Below are 20,304 nucleotides of genomic sequence, written 5' to 3' on the forward strand. Positions count from 1 at the left end.
AGAGCGTTCAGAGCTCCCCGCTGGTTTTCGTCGTTATGTTAATTACAGATAGACTTGTTCTGGGATAGATGAAGGCTTGCTGGTATCTGTGTGTAGGAAACATTATCTGGCAAAAAGTAAGACTGCTCTGCTATCTCCTATCACAGGAAGCGGCTAGTGGCTCAGTGTCACAGTATCACCTGGGCTCCTGTTTTGCACACATAGGTCATACTGTTTCTTTGACGCCAGAACATGCTGTTTTGCCTGCTAAACAACTCTTACAACCAATACAATCAACACTAGGGTAGTTGAAACATGCGTGCCGTATCACCTTTCATCTAAGTGTCCACACTGAATTGGGAATCGTTTTGTTTACGCAATCTTAAAGCTCACGCCATTGAAGTTACTATGAAGTCAAAACTAACAATTATTTTTTAATGAATATTGTCTTCATAGGATCCAAAACTATAACTCCCAACAAATTGACTGCCCATTGCCTAGAACTTCAAATGATATGATCAATTAATTCCGAAAGTATGTAATGAAGTCCCTCTCAAATTTTTTCAAATCATTCGGATATATGTCACAATTTGAAAAAAACAATCACGACTTGGACTTTTATGTTCTACGAATGATAGATATTTGCTTACTTTTTAGTTATTCTGATGCAAATTTTATAAACATATTTATATACATATTTTGTACATTTTATAAATACTAATCTACACAGTTTTTAGTGTAGACTATGTGTTTGCTGTAATTCCTAATTTATTGAATGCATCTTTGTTAGTTAAACATTTTCTAAAAGTAGTTTTTTAAGCAAACAACCAAAACATTACGAAACATATGCACTGCATAGAGGCAACAAGTCCTTATATTAGGTATGTTCTGTATATAGTTATGTACTATATAGTACTAAATAGTTAAAAGGTACCACACCCTTGAACTGCAAGCAAATGATAGTTCTCTTTAGTTATCTGTGCCCTGGCCAAGGCATGCATGCTTTTGAAAGAATTGTGCTATCAAACCGTTACCACCCTTGAGCTTCTCACCCCGAGAGATAATTACTGCATTACTGCTTCTTTATTTTGTTAAGCTTAGACATTATCTGTGCAACTGGTGGAAATAAAATCCAGCTGTATTCCTGTAATCCAGAACTGCATTATGAGTTCAAGTTATGTATGCAGACAGTTTAAAGGGATGATTCACCCAAAAATGAAAATTGTGTCATTTACTCACCCTCTTGTTATTTCAAACCTGTATGACTTTCTTTCTTTCACACTTGGTATCCAAAGAACGACATTACCCATTCACTTCTATTGTATGGACACGAAACCAATGCAAGTGAATGAGTACCGTCGGTGTTTGGTTACCAGCAATCTTCAAAATTTCTTCTTTTGTGTTCTGCAGCAGAAAGTTATACAGGTTTGAAATGACAAGAAGGTGAGAAAATGATGACAGAATTTTTATTTTGGGGTGAACTATCACTTTAATTCTCTAATAAGAAAATGTGTTTGGATTACACTTTTCTAGATGTTCAGAATAGAAGAAAAAAACACAAACTTATTTAAACCAAGTAAACTTGTTTTGTTTGGTTACTAGTCCTCTAAAATTTTTAGGTCACATCATGGTAGAACGTTGTTTGAAGCAATCGGATAAGTAAGCAATCAAAGTGACTCGGCGTATAAAGTCGTTGAGTGAGTTAGCAAGTAAAATCGGTTGTTAATTGGCTTTCTGCACTTTACTCTGAGTGATCCATCACTTAACCTCACACTAAAGGTAATTATCTGAAAGAATAAAGTGCTTCAGCCTTTTTATTGTCCAGTATAATATAATGTTCCTCTCCAGACTCAAGGCGATCTGTTGTCATTGTAAACTATGTGCATGATTCTAGCAGTTCATCATTTCTGAGGACAAACTTTAAAATAAGCCAATGCCAGAACATAGGAGACAGTCACAGGTTTGCATAAAATGTCTTTCTCCCACACACATACACACAGATGCAGGCTGAGAAACACACCGTCTCTAATGTTTGAGGCTCTCTCCTAGATCATATGTCGTTTGTACTCTTTGGGAACATTGCTATAATTGTCACCCTGCATCTAATGGAAAACAGTCAAGTAAAGAGACATGGCCAGATACACAGCAGCTAAAGCTTGACAGTTTCAAACTCATTCAGAAAAAAACAGGGCTTTTGTGATAAGTATTTATTTGATTTGATCACTTGTTTAATATTTGAGAGAAACCGATTTCAAACCCTTGTTTTCGAGAGAATTTCATTTGCTGAAACATTAGGCCTGCTTGAAACATGCTTTTAAAGAATAAGGAATAAGTATTCAAAGTCACACTCAGAACTTCTTGATTTCTTAACACGAATGCTGCTGTACAGCCAAAGCTATCTATTACTTTGTGATCATTATCTGGTTGATGGACCAGAACTTGAACTTCATTATGTCTGCACAGTGATCTGATACTTTCTCTTAGAGAACAAAGGAACTATACATTTGTTAAGTTGTAATTTACTTGTGAAACATTCTGCTGCGGTGTGAAGTATAAGAGCATTGGAAACACAATTCTGCATTTGGACACTGCCAAGCTCAGATAAATGAGGTTTAATTTGATCTCTATGGGGCGGTTTCCCGGACAGGGTTTAAGACAAGTCCCAGACTAACTTAAATATTAAAGGTGTCTTGATCAAAAACAACTTGCACTGACATATCTTAAAAAGATTATTGCCATTGTTTTGTGCCGAGATGCACACCAGTAATGTTTTTGTTTGGTATGTGTTTTTAAACTACTTAAATATCCCAATTTAACCAAGGCCTAGTCCTGATTTTAGCTAAACTCTCTCCGGGAAACCGGTCCTATGTGGCTCGGGGTTGGAATAAATCACAAACGTGTGCTTAATGTGTCTTTATCAGTCATGCTGTTTTAACCCTCTCTTAAGACATTGAAAGAGATCTGAAAAGTGTAAACCCTGCAAAGTAAAACAATAAAAGACAGAAAAACGTGAGTAGGTTAAGACTTGATATGGACTTTAAAACCATTAACTAAGAAAACAGGCTCATGTAATGTGTGTGATGCAATATCTATTTGTATTTGCACATTGTATTTTTTTCTGTTACAGTTTCCTTTAAACAAAATTTTTTCTTTAATGTTTGTTTAGAGGAAAACTAGTATCCTTTCCCCCATTTGTGATGCCAACGCCAAGAAACATGTTTTGCTACATGTATAGAAGACACTTACTAGATCTTATATACCCCTTTGCTAGACAGTATCTTTGGACCTATGTATAGAATCGCATTGCTTGTCCCATCACTAGATAATACACAGCTCTACCTGTCATCTCAACCCAGTGACCCCACAATCTCGGCACACATTTCTGTCTGTCTTTCTGACATTTTGGACTGGGTGAAGCGATGCCATCTCCAGCTCAACCTCACAAAGAGAAGTTCTTGGCATCCCATCCGTCAAATAAATACAGGAACCGTATGCTCAAGAATAAAGCCTGCCAGAAGTCTTGGGGTTGTATATGATGACTGAGAATTCTAGAAATAGGCATTTTTTCGGCAATGCTATTTACATTAAGTGAAAATAGTGACAGATGGTATTTACACTTAGTTCAAATAGTAGTAGGTTCATAGCTGTGGGAAGTGGGGGTGCTAACCCTGACGTAGAGCGAAAGAAAACCGGAAACTGTGTAAAAAGTACCACCAATATGTGATTGGAATATGTGACTCTGGTTCTTATCCAATTCCTACTGAACACGCTCTTTTACCTTCTTCTATCACATTACAGATCATGCATTTGTTTTCAATACAACTGATTTAAGACTTAAAATTCATTTTTATTCATAAAGTTTAAGTTTAGGTCAAGGTTAGGGTTGGGATATCTCAACATGCAGCCATCATTTTTATAATACACAATATACACTGTTATTATTGCATAATGTTTAATGCACAAAAATACTGAGGTGCAAATAATACCAGGCCAGCAGTAATGTAAAGACAGTTATTTCTATATTTAAGATTGTGGCTAATAGGTCTACCTACTGAATGTGCAATGTTACGGGTTGATTTCTATGCGCGGTCGCCGTGCAGCATGCAGTTATGTTTAGTCGCGTGACTTGTTTGCTCATGGTTTATTAAAGGTTGATGTTTGGGTGGTTTAGCTGCCGCCGTGCAGGTAACTTAGCTTCGTTCAACAGATTGTGGTTGGCTAGACATACATATGTGACCCTGGACAACAAAACCAGTCTTATGGGTCAATTTTTGGAAATCGAGGTGTTTATATAATATGAAAGCTGATTAAATAAGATTAAATAAGCTTTATATTGATGTATGAGTTTTTATAATATGACAATATCTGGCAGCGATATGCCAGTTTTAAACTCTTGTAATCTGAGAGTGCAAATAAATCAAAATATTGAGAAAATTGCCTTTGAAGTTGTTAATCAGGGGCACTGTAGCAGGCCATCCACACACAAATATAATGTTTTAATATATTTAAGGTAGGAAATTTGCTAAATGTCTTCATGTCACATGATCTTAATATCCTAATGATTTTGGGCATAAAAGAAAATCTGTAATTTTGACCCATGTACTTTTGTCTTTTACTAAAAATGTTTGTGTGCTACTTAAGATGTTTTGTGATCCAGGGTCACATATTACATGTGCAGCCTTTTTTTAGCCTACACGTGAAAACCTCTGTTGGTACTAAAATTGCTCATTTATTCTTTTTTGAAAGAAGAAAAATTGTAGATGATTGCTTAGTTTATTGTAATAGAAAAACAATAAAAGGGTTGTTTTTCAATCATTAGGGATCGGCCCCCATATTTCATAAGTCACTAAACATTATGCAATCAAACAGAGTGTAAATTATTATATTTATAAATATTATTATGGCAACTTATTGAGATATTACAGTTCTCGTCAACAGGAAGTTGCGGTCGTTTTTACTTCTGTATTCTGACACATTATTGAGTTATAAGGAATTGAAATGGAGACAATTATTAGATGTGTAAAAACATCTGTTGCATTTTTTTTTAAATGAAACTGGCAGCAGACTGAACCACATTTATAAGCTATTTACTATAAACGCCGCAGTATTTCATGAAAAATTAAGAATTGTTATTTTTGATTTCACTAAGACTTTAAAGCCCTACACGTACCCCTAACCTTACCCTAAACCTAAACTTTATGAATAAAAATGAATTTTAAGTCTTAAATCCATTTTATTGAAAACAAATGCCTTTATGATATGTAAGGTAATAGAAAAAGGTTAAAGAGCGTTTTCAGTGAGATGTAAATTAGAAACTTGGTCTCTCGTTCCAAGCTAAACAGACTTTACACCTCACACCACTGGAGTTGCTGTTTGAAATGTTACACTCTCTCTATTCCAATCACATATTGGTGGGCGGAGCTAGTGCAAATAGTCTCCGCTAACAAGGCGGGCTATTTACGTTTAGTCATTTAGCAGACGCTCTTATCCAAAGCAACTTACAGAGAGTTCAGGGAGCAATAAGCGAAATGTCATACAGGAGCAATAATACAATAGGTGCTTATACAAAGTTACTAGTTTCAGCAAAAGCTAGACCACTACCTGTTGAGAGAAAGAAAGAGGGTTAGTGTTTTATCTTCTTTGTCTGTCAAGTATTCACAGAAGAGATGGGTTTTAAATAGTTTTTTGAATGTTGTGAGAGATGTGGTTGACTATTTGTACTCTGTGTAAATACACTCTGCTTTTGGCATAGTATATTGTATTTTGCCATATTTTTAATTGTGCACACAACTACCATATTGATTGTATAATGTTGACCACAATTGTAGATCACATGACAAAAATTTTTTAGTGATCGTTATAGATATCAGTGTATTACATGAATTGCAATTCAAGCTCTCGCCTGATTCTCATGATTCTTTGATGTCAGACGCTGAGATGTCTGCACAGCGGCAAAAATAATACCCTGTTATGCAGGGTAAATGCTAATAAAGGGGTGCTCAAATGATTTAATATATTTCTTTACAATGATTCAATAAAAATAAAACGACTTAAAATACAGTTTAAAGATTTTTCAGTTATATCATGCCTCTATATAATTTTAACCTAAAAATGGTGCGAACACCAAAAAATGTTTAGTACCATAGCATTAAGAAGTTAGAAGTTATGTTTTTTGGAGAAAAAAACGATTAGCATTCAATCTTTAATGAAACTGCCCGTATTAATTTGCTTTTTCATGTTTCTCATTTCTAGCTGGTTGATAAAGAACACTCTGCTAAGGTCTGCTTAATTCATGAGAAGTGAGACGATAGTTGCTCAGTATCTCAAATAATCTCTTCATTTACAAAGAGAATGCTATATATGAGCTGTGCCACAATATGATGAAAGTTTAGTGTCTGACTTTTTAGTGGGTTTCATTTATTACACAATTTGTTGAACATATGGGATTACTTGGAATAAATACATCCAAATGAACATTTCAACACACAAGATTTAATTATCCTATCCAATTATGACCACAATGCTCTCTCCTCCCTTGTCCTCTGTTTTAATAAACAAACCCAGAAGAAATTGCCCTATATAAAGATTACACCCTCACCCCACTTCCCACTGTGTCTCTAATTTACCTTTTTACTTCACACGCAATAAACAAATCCAATGGAAAATTGCTTTTGCGTCCCTAATTAAACTGAAAGAAAACTATTAATGGGAGAAAAGAGGCTGCTGTGCCCTTTTACGAAAGTAAATGAGATGCAAAATATGCATGAAACTATCTGTAAAATCTACATTTTGTACTGAAATGATTGAATTGTGCTTAGGAATAAAATAAATAACACCCACCTGACTGCAGAAATACAATAAAAAACTGATACCAAATGTATCTCTGAATTGATTCTGAATCTAATATTACTTGGAATATCAGCTTTTCTTACTGGTCCAACATCTTTGAACAACGAACCACGGCCGTACCCATCATTGAGGTCCCGGAGGTCCAGACCTCGATAGTTTTGTCTTGAAAAAAGGCCAATTTAGTAGAAAACGCCTAGATAACTGATCTCAGATCTGACCTTCCTCAGCTGTTAAAACAACAAAGTTGGCCAATCAAATGAAGAAAGGCGAGAGTTGCTATTGACAGAAGTCAAGCTCGAGTTCAGTTTCTACTGTGAAAGTGTTTATTTTATTAAAATGTTAGCGACCATTCACAATTCGCGTCTACAATATGCGTGCAAAACGATAACTGCGTCGCTTTCTACCTCTTTTAAGAGCGCCCGGGAGTTTATACTCTCGTGTTGAGCGTGTTTGACGCGCGTCAACATTTAAACAACAAACCTGAGTAAACGACCGATTGTAATAACCAGTAATCCAAACTACAAAACGCCGAACACATATCATTTACACGTTAAATGTCAGTTTGGTGCGACAAAAACATTACCAGACCTCCTCTAGTTCAAGTGCGTGTCTTTGAGTCAGGTGTGTTTATAGGTTGTGGTTAGCCTATTAAAACAACTATATGATTTGCAAATAATTAAAGCTTACCACTGAGCTAGCATTGCGCTATCAACGCAAGGTTGTGGGTTCGAGCCCAGGGGATTGCAAATGCCTATTTTAAATTGTATAGGACAATGCAATGTAAGTCGCTTTGGATAAAAGCGTCTGCCAAATGCCTAAATGTAAATGTAAAATGCATCACTTTTAAACAAATTTTAATAAAAACCTAAGTGTCTCCAACTTCTGTAGCTACACAAAAAAAGTTAAAGGGACAATTCACTCAAAAAATAGACACCTCTACGCTATTTGAAACCCAAATTATGATCCTTTATGAAAGACAGGTTGTATTTGTATCAAAATATCAATTGACAATGTGTTTACTTTCATAACTGATAAACATGAAAATGTTATTGCACCCAAACGTTTTAAAATGCACATACTGTATGTAGATCAAGAAAGTAGCCTACTTTTTTGTGTGACAAATTCAGTTTCTGGACCTCAGTATTTCCAAAATCCTGCATATGCAACGAACTGTGGTTTTGTGAAGCAAATCAACCTACAACTTATATATTTACTTACAGAACTGCCAAGCATTAAACTTCAATCTTTACATTATTTTGTTTTTAATTATAACCTCAGCCACGTGCCCGTAGAGTAGCCTATAACAAATATCTGTTTTTAACATTATGAATGTGAGAAGTGAGAGTTGTGTAAGCTTATCTTCAAGCAGGTAAGCCTGCGAGACTATTGAAGAGAGGCAAAGCTTCTTAAAGGATCGTTTTGCATGCTGAATAATTAGCTGTCTGTGGTAGGCGGTGCACAGAGGCGGATATCCCAGCTGTTCCACAAGTAACACGCGCGCGACGTTTCTGTCTCAGAACTCCCGCAGTTACGTCGTAATCACTGCGCGTGCGGTTGTGAGGGAGCGTCACCGCCACCGGGCGCGTGCAGTTTTTTAGAGAGAATCACTTCCCGCTGGCGGGAAACTGTCTTTAACCCGACTGACAACAACTGATGCTGTCAACATTGGACCTTATAGATCAGCGTGGGAAAGTTCTATACCGCAACACGTACTTCGCCAGTTCGTCGTATTATACATTTTCATTGAACTCCTCGAGAAAACAACACTTCTGGTATGAAAACGGAGCGCCCTTTGAACGCTGGGATATACTGTTAAAACGTTATTTTTGGAGTAACTTCCGGTTTTTCTTTCTCCGACATAAGGTTGAGGGATGAACTCGTCGGCTGGAGCAGGTAATTACCGGAGAGGTTCGTCCAAAGGGGAAAAGGTAAGATCTCCATTTAAAACAACAAATGGAAGATTGTGTTAAAGATTTGTTTCAGAAATGTACTCGTATGCATCGGTCATGCACTCCTTACCATTTTAGGATAAAAATGATGGATATAATTGCTCATTGGGCGTTGTGAGGCAGCTTCAGCACCAATGAACAATGAATGGTGTCACATCCATTGTCTACTTGGATCAAAATGGTAATGTGAGGTTAAGGATTTTCATCAAGAGAATTGGTCAATTTCTGTGTCCGTCAGCCTTTGTTTTGTTTTATTCTGTTTTACTGCACCTCATTTTTACAGTGACAAACTCGATTTAGAGTTTCAGGGGACAGAAACAATTGGGTGAATTTGTCAGGATTTAAGATGGGGATGTCAGGACTGCCAAAGCCAAGCATCCACCAGGAAAGCTTCCTTTTGAGAACAACAGTTTTTTGATGTTGATGTATTAAAATAGTTATGAATGTGAATGATCCATAAGTTTAATGGAAATTGGAAATATTACATGAGTCGTGTACAATTCTGTTGCTGTTTATATGGACAATTTTGTAGCCTTTGTTTAACATTCAAATGCAATATTGATTGATGATGCACATGCACGCCTTGCAGATTGAACATAATGTTATCAAAGGGAAGTGTACATGACCTTGCATATGTCCAACAAACTGTACGAATAACCTAACACAGGAAATGACTAGGTAAAAACTTGGATAAAATAAAAAGTGTACATCTTTCAGTACAAATAACTTACTGAAAGCAGAAATGCATAGGTAATGTCATTACGGCCGAATGCAGTTAGGCTTAGTTGTACAAAGTCGCACTTGTGCTTAATGACCTGGTAAAAATATTTGGAGTTAACTTACAGTAAGTGTTTGGCATGGTGACCTGATCCTACAGACGACACAACAGGTAACTTTACCCTGCGCTTTTCCAGAACAAAAGCCATCAAGGCTGACTATATTAGACACAGCAGGCTTGCTGCATATTAAGACATCCATGCTTAAAACGCATAAAATATTCAGCCACTCAAGCAAATCTGGAACTTCAGTGAAGAGAGTTTCTTTGTTTTTTTTTCTCTCCACACATTCATTCTTCCACCTTTGTTTGGCCTAATCTCATTTAGCCATGGTGCATGTTCAAAGCAGACATATTGTGAATTAATCAAGTGCTTGCCCACTTATACCTCCCAGCTATTCCTACCCTGATTATCCTCACCATCGGAGTTTGAATTATTGTCTTAATATGTATGTGCCGTGTTTTTCTTATTTTGTTGTGACACTGTTTTCTGAAAACACCTCCGGGCTTTGTTTTACCAAGTTTGAGGTCTTACAACGTCACTGCGGTTGCAATTGGCAGCATCCTGACCCACATAAAAAGGATATTTAGTTCATTGCTCGTGAAGATGCAACTGAGGGAAAAAAACAAGTGTCTTTTTTCCTCTTTATTAGCAATTCAGTACACTCATTTGAAATAGTCACACAATCTTGAACCCACCGGATATGAACAAGAAAGTCAAAACTGAGGCAGTGAGAAGATGGGGGTGTTATTATTTCCAGACTTTGAGAAGTTTCTGTTTCACTCTGCTGTGAGGCAGATGGCTTCGAGTTTTGAAATCAAACTGTCAACAGCTTACATTGGAACATATCTTTCTTCGTTGACGTTTTGGGAGGCTAGAAAAGATTAGGAAGTGAAAAGGATATTATTCAGTGGTTTTCTTGGGATTACTGTTATGTTTACTGTGGAAAAAGAGCCCTTTATGTCATGGACTGCAACAGTGGTTTGGATCTTGTCATGGTCTTGTGAGATAAGTGTTCCGTCTTTTGTGGATGCAGCAAACTAAGCTAAGTGTGCCCTCTGCTGGCACGATGTGTACTTGTTTGTGCATGACTTCAGAGTTTTATCTAAAGGAGGACTGCATAACACTCCCGGCTTACTGGATAAAACAGAAATCTTTATAAGGTTTCTAATGCCATCAAAAATACTACTGATGAAATTTTAAGGGGAATGAGAAAATTGCAACACTTGAGGCTTTAACCAATTTGTAGATTTTTACCCAAAAACGTGGGCAGACTCTGTAGTAGGCTACTTCATAATGTTAAACCTTTAACTCTTTCTGTTTTTATGTCTTTTTTTATACTTTCTTTTTGTTGAATTTGGGTAGCGTCCATTGCCCAAAAAGCCTCTAACCTGTCGAGTCTGCTAGCAATGGGGTTGCAGGAAGTGCATTTTTGGGATTTTGTAGGTCTACTATGTAAACATTGATATTGACATATAAAGAAGCAATTTTGGTATAAACAGTACTGTGATATATATAAAAACTTCTTAAAATGATTGTAGATACTATTTCTATGTAGAGTTACAAAATATACCTTTATATACCTATAAACAAATATCTTGCATTTAACTAGAGCATTTAACATATGCATTCTATTTTCATGTTAGGGTACTATTGCAAATTGTTCATATATTATATTTTTTAGAGATCGACTGATATATCGTTTCCCCGATAATTTTCCCGATATTCAAACATTTTCCCAGTATTTGGCATCTTTCTCCTAAAATCGGATTCACCGATAAGCGCAGTCTAAATAATTCCATGTAGGAATGTCATTGCAGCAGAGCGTCTGAGAGAAGATAAGACAGAAAAGACAGCCTGCACATGCAACGTATACTCGCCTGCTTTAATTGATAAACTTTATTAAACATGAGAGCAATTAATGCACAAATGAGATGTAACATTTAATGCTTGATATGTAGTTTACGAAGTTTCGCTCTAATAAATAGAGACGTACTCACAGAGTTACATAGCTTAAGCCAGCCATTCCTCTCCCGATAAAGACATAACTTTACATGAATTAAATGAAACAGCCATGAATTCATTCATGTTAGCAATAAAAGTGCTGAATTGAATTACCTTTGTTGTCTATGCTCATCATTCATATTGCTGTTCACTCACCGGGTCGATGCTTTGGAAGTTTTATCATAGCCACAGCATGTAGCTAACTTTCAACAAGATTAACTTGTTTAAAGCTCCCATAGTTATGTTGTCATCGACTATATAACCATTATTTTGCTAATAAACATTGAAATAAATACAGCCCTGTAAAATGTATTATTTATTATCTCCACATGCGATCACAGTTTGAATACTAACATTATATTTATTTACATTTATCCATTTGGCAGACGCTTTTATCCTAAGCGACTTACATTACTTTGTATTTGTTTCTGACAATCTGCAATCCCCTGGGATGGAACTCATGACCTTGGCATTGCTAGTGCCATGCTCTAACCACTGAGCCACAGGAAAGCAAAATATTAAGAGTGCTTTGACTGCAGGTATTTCATAAGACGGACCAAAAATATTTTTAACGTTACATACCATCTTACAATTTTTTTTTATTGGTTAGAATTATTTTTGAACAAAGACACTTTAGTATCAGTGCAATATATTTATTTGCACTCTTTCAGACCCCCTGTTTATTGGTGTTTAAATGCAAGGAGGGAGTGATTGTTATAAATAACAGTTGTTCAGTTTGTAATCAGTGTGTCAAAAACAAATGTTAAACAGTAAATAACAGCAGTCTGCGTATAAGGTTAATGTAAAATAGAAAAGCATCTAATTCTATTATGCATTTCATAAACCAAAAAAATGCATCCATGATATAGTATACATCAGTTCCCACTGTATATTGGGACCTTTTTTAAAGTTTACTGTCTCAGTGACAGCTTGGGTACTTTTTTTTACCATATTTCTGACATTAAGGCGGAAAATGTGACTTTCAGCTTTAAAATGAAAGGTGCTCTATTTTTTTCTCATTGATAAAGTTTTTCTGCCAAAGAATAATGAAAGTTTATTGTTTTTCCATATTTTTTTTTGTTGAGAAATCATGAATGTAAAAACGTCTACCTTAATGGATCGCAGAAATTAAAATTAAAGCTGGGCTTGTTTGTTTTATTCTGTTGTATAAGGTCTACTTCGCATGGTTTTACACTCAAAAACATCAAAATCAATAAGTAACAGGCTATTTTCTACACAGGTTTTGAGGTCGGCTCAACAAATGCTCGGTTTAAATGGGCGTGCCCACATTGAAGAGTTTGAAGTAAACACCCACTACTATGATTGGTAAGCAGTTTGCGTAGTAAAGTTAGTTTGAGCCTTCTGTGAATTTGGTAAGACACGTTACATTAGGTAAAACAATTAGTGTTTACTGACTTATTCCCCAGATATGATGACAAGGCTATGTGTATATTTTGTATAGCCTATAGTTGTATTGTGTTTAATGATACATGTCCTTATCTGTCAGCATTTGAGACCTGTGATCGCGAACCGGACCGAAGATCACCGCGTGGAGTGGGGTCTCAAATGTCAAGAAAGTTTCCATGATAAATTAACAAACGGGAGACCCCCGGCCAAAACGACTGTGTTGGCATGTAATTTATGAATATGATCCCTGCACCTGAAATAATATCAAAACACTTCAGAACAGCTTCCATTATTCGCATATATGAACACACCAAATCAAAGAGATGCTGATTCGCACAGGGCTACTATTATCACAGGACCTCGGTGTTCGTCAAAATATGGTAGGTAATGTTGGGGGAATTCTTACTTTACAAATTACAGACATGGCCAATTCGCAAGGGATTAATAATTACAAATGACGAGAGGTCTCCAGGTAAAACTAATCCTGTGCGAATAGGGCTAACAGGGCATATCAAGCAATCTCTAACAATGCAATAGTGACGCATAGTACAAAAATGTTTTTGTAGTGGAGTAGGCGGGGCGAGACCGTGGTTCGAGACCGGTGAGTAATTGTGAATGAGCGCCAGCTGTGCGCACACCGGGCTAGAATCACGTAGGAGATTGAGAGCATATAAGAGAACGAGCGACCGGACCGTCGAAGAGAGAGGACCAGGCCCGAACATATGTTAAGTTTATATTTGTTTGTGTTGCCGGCAGTCGTCCGTGAGGGGCTGCCGGCTGTCTTTTATACTTTGTTATTATTTGATAAAATGTTTTAATGTTTGCCGGTTCCCACCTCCTTCCTTCCATATCTTGAATCTTGTTACAGTTTTACTCGCATATGATTGAGGCGGCATTCCTATTGGATCTAATATTGATGGCACAGCACTGCTTTTTAATCTTGGTTTCTCTGCATATCCAGCTTCGACCTGTGCCTTCTTCACAAAGGAAACCATGGTAATGTTTTACCCATATGAGCTGGAACATCTTTAAAAATAAACTTCAACTACGCATTGCCAATGTCTTTAACTGCATTCATTGCATGCTAGCTATCTGGTTCCGCACAACTTATGTTACTTCAGTTCTGTCATGCGGGAGCCAGTGGGCGGGGCTAGAGAGGTAGTCGTTGATATTCTTCTGTGGAGGCTGCGTTCAACCTATCAATGGCAGAGATAGGTGCATTCCAGGACCTGGCGTTCGCTAGGCCTGGTGTCAATAACAGTTGTAATTTCAGTAACAAGGGCGTTTTCAGTTCAGTTTCAATTCCCTTTTATATAACAAAAACACGGGTTAAAATGAATGTCTAAATTCATCGCTCCTTTAATGCTGGATATATTACACAAAATGATTTTAGACAGCTGAGGGTTTTTTTGATTCAATATCTCAAAAATCGAGTTGCAATAGCTTACATTCCTTATCTAGACACTGTTGCTTTTTGGCTCTAGAAAGCATGCCTAAATGTAATTACTTTTTAAAAACTCTGGGCGCTCAGTCGAACGTCAATGCTGATCTTGGGAAAAACGCATAGCACCAGCGCTGAGCACGGCAAAATAATGCCAGCAGCTCGTGTTTTCAGAATAGCCACTAAGGCTCCAGATCCACAATGGTGCTTTTACGCGGCTGAATGCGCCAGTCGCGGGTGCTTGAACGGCGTATTTTTTTCAAGCAGAGGCACGTTGGTTACTATGAAACCCTGAGCGAGATAAAAATGCTGAGCCTATGGAAAATAATGCCAAAGAGTTTGAGTTGGAAACTCGCCGTACGCCAGCAGAAACACCTCGGTGGACACAACCCCTTATTTGCTAAACATTTTCTTAATAACCCTGCACATATCAGCAGAAGCCTGTCTGCTGGAGCTGGGAACGGAGAAGCTGTAAACTGTCATTTGAAGCATCTAAATTATTGCATTGCTCAGAATATATCACCACAGTAAAGAGAACCCATCCCGTTCTGCTTCAGGGGCTGATAAGTTATAACTCATTCGGAGAGTCAGGCAGAACGACAGATTTGTAATAGAGAGAGAGAGAGTTTGGATGAGCTTCGCTTTCTGAAATCTCATCCTTCTCCTGGAAGGCAAAAATCCTTTGGGCTTAGACATCGGCTGTTCCAGTAAATAAACAAAATGCACCTGAAAGTTGCCATGGGATATGTTGACATTCCAAACAATCCAAAGCATTTAATTGCATGTTTCACATGCATACAGTAAATGTATTTCAGATAAAGGTGAAGTGTGTAATTTCTTTTAGCAGTATTGAATAGAATTGAAAAAATAATATTAGGGACCTTTGTGATAAACCATGGCATGAAATCATTTTTATTCCATGTATTTCTGATTTGTAGTTATTGAAACAGCTTAACTGAGTGAACCATAATGAGATCTCCTTTCATTAAGCACCTCTATACCTGCTGATAAAAGACTTGACTCGATTTTGACAGTTTGGTCCATTTTATTCTTTCAACCTTTTAACAGCACTATAAACGAAAGACCTATTGGAATCAGTGCTTACAGTGAAGTCTATCACATCTGCTGTTTGAAAGGAACCTTAGAAACCTTTCTTCAATCAAACCTCACAGTATCATGTCTGCTATACTCTGCTCTTTGCTCAGCGAATTCTAACAGGGCTGGAGCCTTTCCTGTGCACGATTCTGTTATTTTATGTGCCATCTGTCTCCTAGAGCTGATGCGGCTCATTTATGATGCCAGTATTCATCCAGGGCCTGTCACTGCTCTCTGCAATTTATACCAGAAGGAAAGGTTAGGTGCCATCATTTACTTTTATTCACTAATAGTGTTAGACACTGCTGAGTGTTGTAGATTTTTATATCCTTGTTCAGGTGCAGATGTATAGTCTTCAGGAAAAGAGTGGTTTTGAAGTTGGTGCCCCATATATAATTGCGCACGAAAATAACCATTTGTTAGTGCTGATTTACGTTTGTATTGGTTTGATTGTAAAGACACAGAAATTGTAAATATATTTTTGACAGACTTGTTGCTAAGATGCACTGAGCTGCTGTTATAAGGCTTTTGTTACGACTCCCAAGTTACGTCTTTTAAGGCCAGTTCTTAGGTTTCCTCCACCACTCCCTTTCAAATCACTCTTAGAGGACAAAGATGTCATTGCGTTTTCGCTTCTTTACCGAATGAGAAACCATGAGTTACATGCTCTGTAGAGCAGTTTGTCCGTTTAAGTTTACGCCTGCGGTTGGTGTTTTTTTTTTTTTAAACAGTTACGGCGCGCTTTTAAAAAAAAGCCATCCTTTGTTAAATCTCGAATGGTTGGCTAACTACTAGTTGAACAGCTAGCAAAGCTAGCTTGTATATGCGATAAAAAAAGGTTAATTAATTTGTTCCCCTTGTTCCCCGGGTGGGAATAGCCTACAAGAGAAGTTTTTAGACACACACCCAAACAACAATCCATGCCAACAAAAGACAATAGTTTATTAAGTGATATAATGTGTGGGCTGAAAATGCATGCATCTTTGATGATGGTTTCTGTGAAGAATAGAGCCTTCACTCTGTCGAATCTGGCACTCTAAAACACAGCAAGATATTTTGAACTCCTTATCTAGCCGACTCTGTGCTGATTTGTATTGCCGTGCTATTTTTCCCCTTGTTTTGCCTCGAGCTAATGCCGTGACGTAATCGTGACGTCAGCTGCTCGGCTCAAAGGGGTCTATTAAGAAGATAATTTAAATAATTTTAGATAAGACTGCGACATAACAAAATATCAGAAAGTGATATCTATTATTTAAAAGACCAAATATCCTTCTGGATACATTAAAATGAATAGAAATTTGCCGTCTGGAACCAACATCATCTCAAAAGAATAGTAGATTGGATTCATATTTGTTTTGAGGAGATACAGTTATGTGGTAAAGGGTTAATATTTTTTCAAACGAATCATATTGAAACTTAAACACCCAATTGAGTGAAATGTTCAATTTTAATAAGGCTACAAACATTTATACCCCAAAACAGCGTGAAAACAGTCTAAATAATAAGCTTTAGCCCCCCAAAGTGAAGGATTACTTCTGAGCTTACAGGGAAACAAAACTTCTATTTTCTGCTTAGCTGCATTTGGTAAATGGATTATTATGCTTCTGTTTATTGTGCTGGTGGCAAAGTCTCGATTTTGACAGTCAATATAAATGAGCCTCCTTATTTGCCGTCATCCAGCTGAATTTTAACATTGCCATTTGTTTGGCTGCCTTTGCGATGGCATAAGCTCCTCCTCAGTCATTTCAATGGCATGACTCACCTTTTATGAATTTTAAGATAAAGCAGATCAGAGAGTTTCTTCAAGCCAAATAACATTATGAATATTAGTTACATTTTGCTAACAGGAACAATATATACAATATGTTCCAGTTAATCATTTTGGCGTAAAGGGGAGCTTTTCTTTTTTTGGCAGACATAATACTCCAATTCTTACATTTTTAAACCCCTACCTCGACTGAAAAGGAGGAAGCAAAACTACCCTCACCCAAGAGAGAAGTGGCAATATTGTCAGGATGTCTACTCTACAGGGAGTTGGTCAAGCAGAACTCAATCAAGACAGATCCAGGTAGCCTTCGTAAGCCTGTGGGAAATATTCTGGCAGACACTGGCCTGTTGCCGCTGTGAATTTGTGTCTTCAGTCCCTTCACGGTCATTGCCAAAACATGCTGTCAGGGGCCAAATGTATGTTTTGCATCTTATAGTCAAACATTAAGTCTTTATAGGAATGATTTTGGAATATAATAGGAACAAGCAGTAATTAATTTACCCAACCTACTGCATTCATCAAAATGGGATGAATAAAATTAGGAAGTGCCATGACCCTTCAAACTCATGGAATAATTATGGCACCAGGGTGACATCTAATATCTCACCATAATTTGCAATCAAACTTTGTGCTGGCATAGAATGAAAAACCACAAAATAAATTTAAATCACATTTAGCTCATTATTAAATACAAACTTAAGCTATTGATTGTCAATCCTTCAAGTTTCTATTCTAAGCCATCTGTAATCAAGTTTAGAGCATGGGTCAAATTAAAAGCACCTTGCCTAAAAGCATGCAACATTCTGCCAAAAATTTTGTGGGCACTATCAGTCTGCGCATGTGATAACCTTCTCTCCACAGCCCTACACCACATCTTTAAACTGACCCTAATGGAGGGTGCTGCACATCTCTGCCACATTTCATATATCAGTCCTTATGAGGCAGCCAAGAGGGCCCAAGCTTGTTAACTGTGCCGAGGGAGTGAATTGAAAAATAAAAATGCCATGACCGAAATGTTTTTTTTTTTTTTAACCCTTCATCGCATTTTGCTAGTGCTCGGAGTCAAACGCTAGATGCATGGAAGTCTGTGCCAACTATTATATCGGTATTTGTGTAATGGTGGAATGTGTTGAAAGTAAAATAACATTGTATAAAATCAAGTGTTTTTATTCAAGTTCATTTATTTGTATAGCGCTTTTCTCAATGTGCATTGTTCCAAAGCAGCTTTACAGGGGCAAACTTTTATGATTTCTTCTCATGCCAGACCACTGCAGTGCATTCATGATTGTGTTATCTGCTCTTCAACCATTTAACTTACATGTGACAGCTATAAAGAAAAATGTATTAATGCAAAACTACATAGAAAGACGCGCGTCTTAAACAAATCAGGACGTTAAATAACTGAGGAGTGCTGTAAGATGCATCATTTTGCAAAATTTGGCCATTTTCAGATGGCAAGCATGTTTTTTATACTGAAGTGATGTTTTTTGCACCATGCTAGACTTGCTTTTCATCAGATTTAAGCTTTTGTTTTGTATCTCATTTGAACTAAAAACAGACATTAATAAAATGTGATCATATTATTAATTATTAATTCATATAAATTAAATTGTTGATTCAATACCAGACATTAACAGGTGTTCAAACAAAAATTTTCAACAGGAAATCCAATTCAGTAAATATTCAATACATGAAAAATATTTGTATGTTTACTATATAAAAACACTGTGATATGATCCCACACATGTATGGAAGACAGAGAGTACCGATTAGAAATAAAATGACGAATCAATTGATCAATTTAATAATTAAAACATAACGTTTTTAAAAAATAAGTCACTTTTTAAATTGAGAAATTAACAGACTTATTTAAAATGGGGTTTGTGTTATAAAAAAATAAAATTGTGTCAGAATCCTGGACTGGGTGTGCGCAAGGCAACTATGCTCCATAAATTTAATTGCTCATACAACGAGGATGCCAGTACCCGGTCCACTCAAGGGGGTGTTTCATGCAATATAAATATCACATATTCGCTAACCATGGACTTGATTGAATTGATCCATCTTGCATCATATGAACTGTGGCACTAGGGCTGGTTGAGTTTTAAAATACATAATCATAATATTTTGTTTTGTTTTTAATCTGTTTGTTTGCCCTGGAATGACTAAAAAGGATATTTGAACATTTTTAAGTTGCCACCTAAGATGACCTAAGTATTTTTAATACGTTATTTTAAATGGGTGGTTCACAGCAATGAAACAAAAACCATTTGGGATGCTTAAAATGACTACATTTACAGATTGTAGGCTATTAAAATATCTGCTTATACTTTAAAACTTGCTATTTGTGTGCTAATTGGCCAGCATTTCTTACAGTGAAAGGATTAAATTATTAATAAACAATGACCTGATTCAAAGCACATTAAAATCATCACAGTACTGTATTAACAGTTTCTTCATGTTTAAAAAATGTATTATAATATTAAAATTCTGTGAATATTGGCTATATTGCCTATCCCTAAGACACACATCCCTGCTCTTTTATTTGGTCTCCCAACTGTTTGGCAAGAGCTTACTGTCACTGGCCGCTGTTTTTATTTGTGTTTTGTGAAATCTGCCCAGAATATTTAAGTGGTTTACCCTCACGCTTCAGTGGGGCAACACAAGAGAGGGGAGGGCGAGAGGGAGAGGTGATGGAAGTGAGTAAGGGAAGCTTTAAAGGACAGAGAAATTCAGTGAGAGGAGAAAAAGAGAAGCATGTGCCGTGGAATTGCATACTTGGGCTGTGGGTACATGTGTGGCCAAGACTGAACATTTAAGAGCAAGAACAAAGAAAATATTTGATCTTTAGGCAGGAAAGGCAGGCTGCAACTCAAGTAGAGTTTTTTCTTTAAACCTCACTGCACCGAACTCAAAACCGTCTGCCGGTTCTGTAGATCCACAATGTCAGTTCTTATTGCAAGTCAGTTAAAGATTGACACCAGCACTTCAACAGGAAAGGTAAGGCCTTATATTTGTAGCATTAATTACAACACA

At 36.8% G+C, this 20,304-nt stretch overlaps 1 protein-coding gene across 1 annotated transcript in view; it reads left to right on the forward strand.

The window, feature by feature from the left end:
• The first annotated feature begins 8,329 nt into the window (after positions 1-8,329).
• dpp6b (dipeptidyl-peptidase 6b) overlaps positions 8,330-20,304 on the forward strand; it is a 103,932-nt gene continuing 91,957 nt past the window's right edge. Inside the window, exons 1-2 of the mRNA XM_056744030.1 lie at positions 8,330-8,600; positions 8,692-8,756. Of these exons, the coding sequence (XP_056600008.1) occupies positions 8,700-8,756 (57 nt within the window). The 5' untranslated portion in view covers positions 8,330-8,600; positions 8,692-8,699. The remainder of the gene's footprint in view (positions 8,601-8,691; positions 8,757-20,304) is intronic.

The sequence above is a fragment of the Triplophysa dalaica genome, chromosome 3 (genome assembly GCF_015846415.1).
Source record: "Triplophysa dalaica isolate WHDGS20190420 chromosome 3, ASM1584641v1, whole genome shotgun sequence".
In the NCBI taxonomy this organism is placed as follows: domain Eukaryota; kingdom Metazoa; phylum Chordata; class Actinopteri; order Cypriniformes; family Nemacheilidae; genus Triplophysa; species Triplophysa dalaica.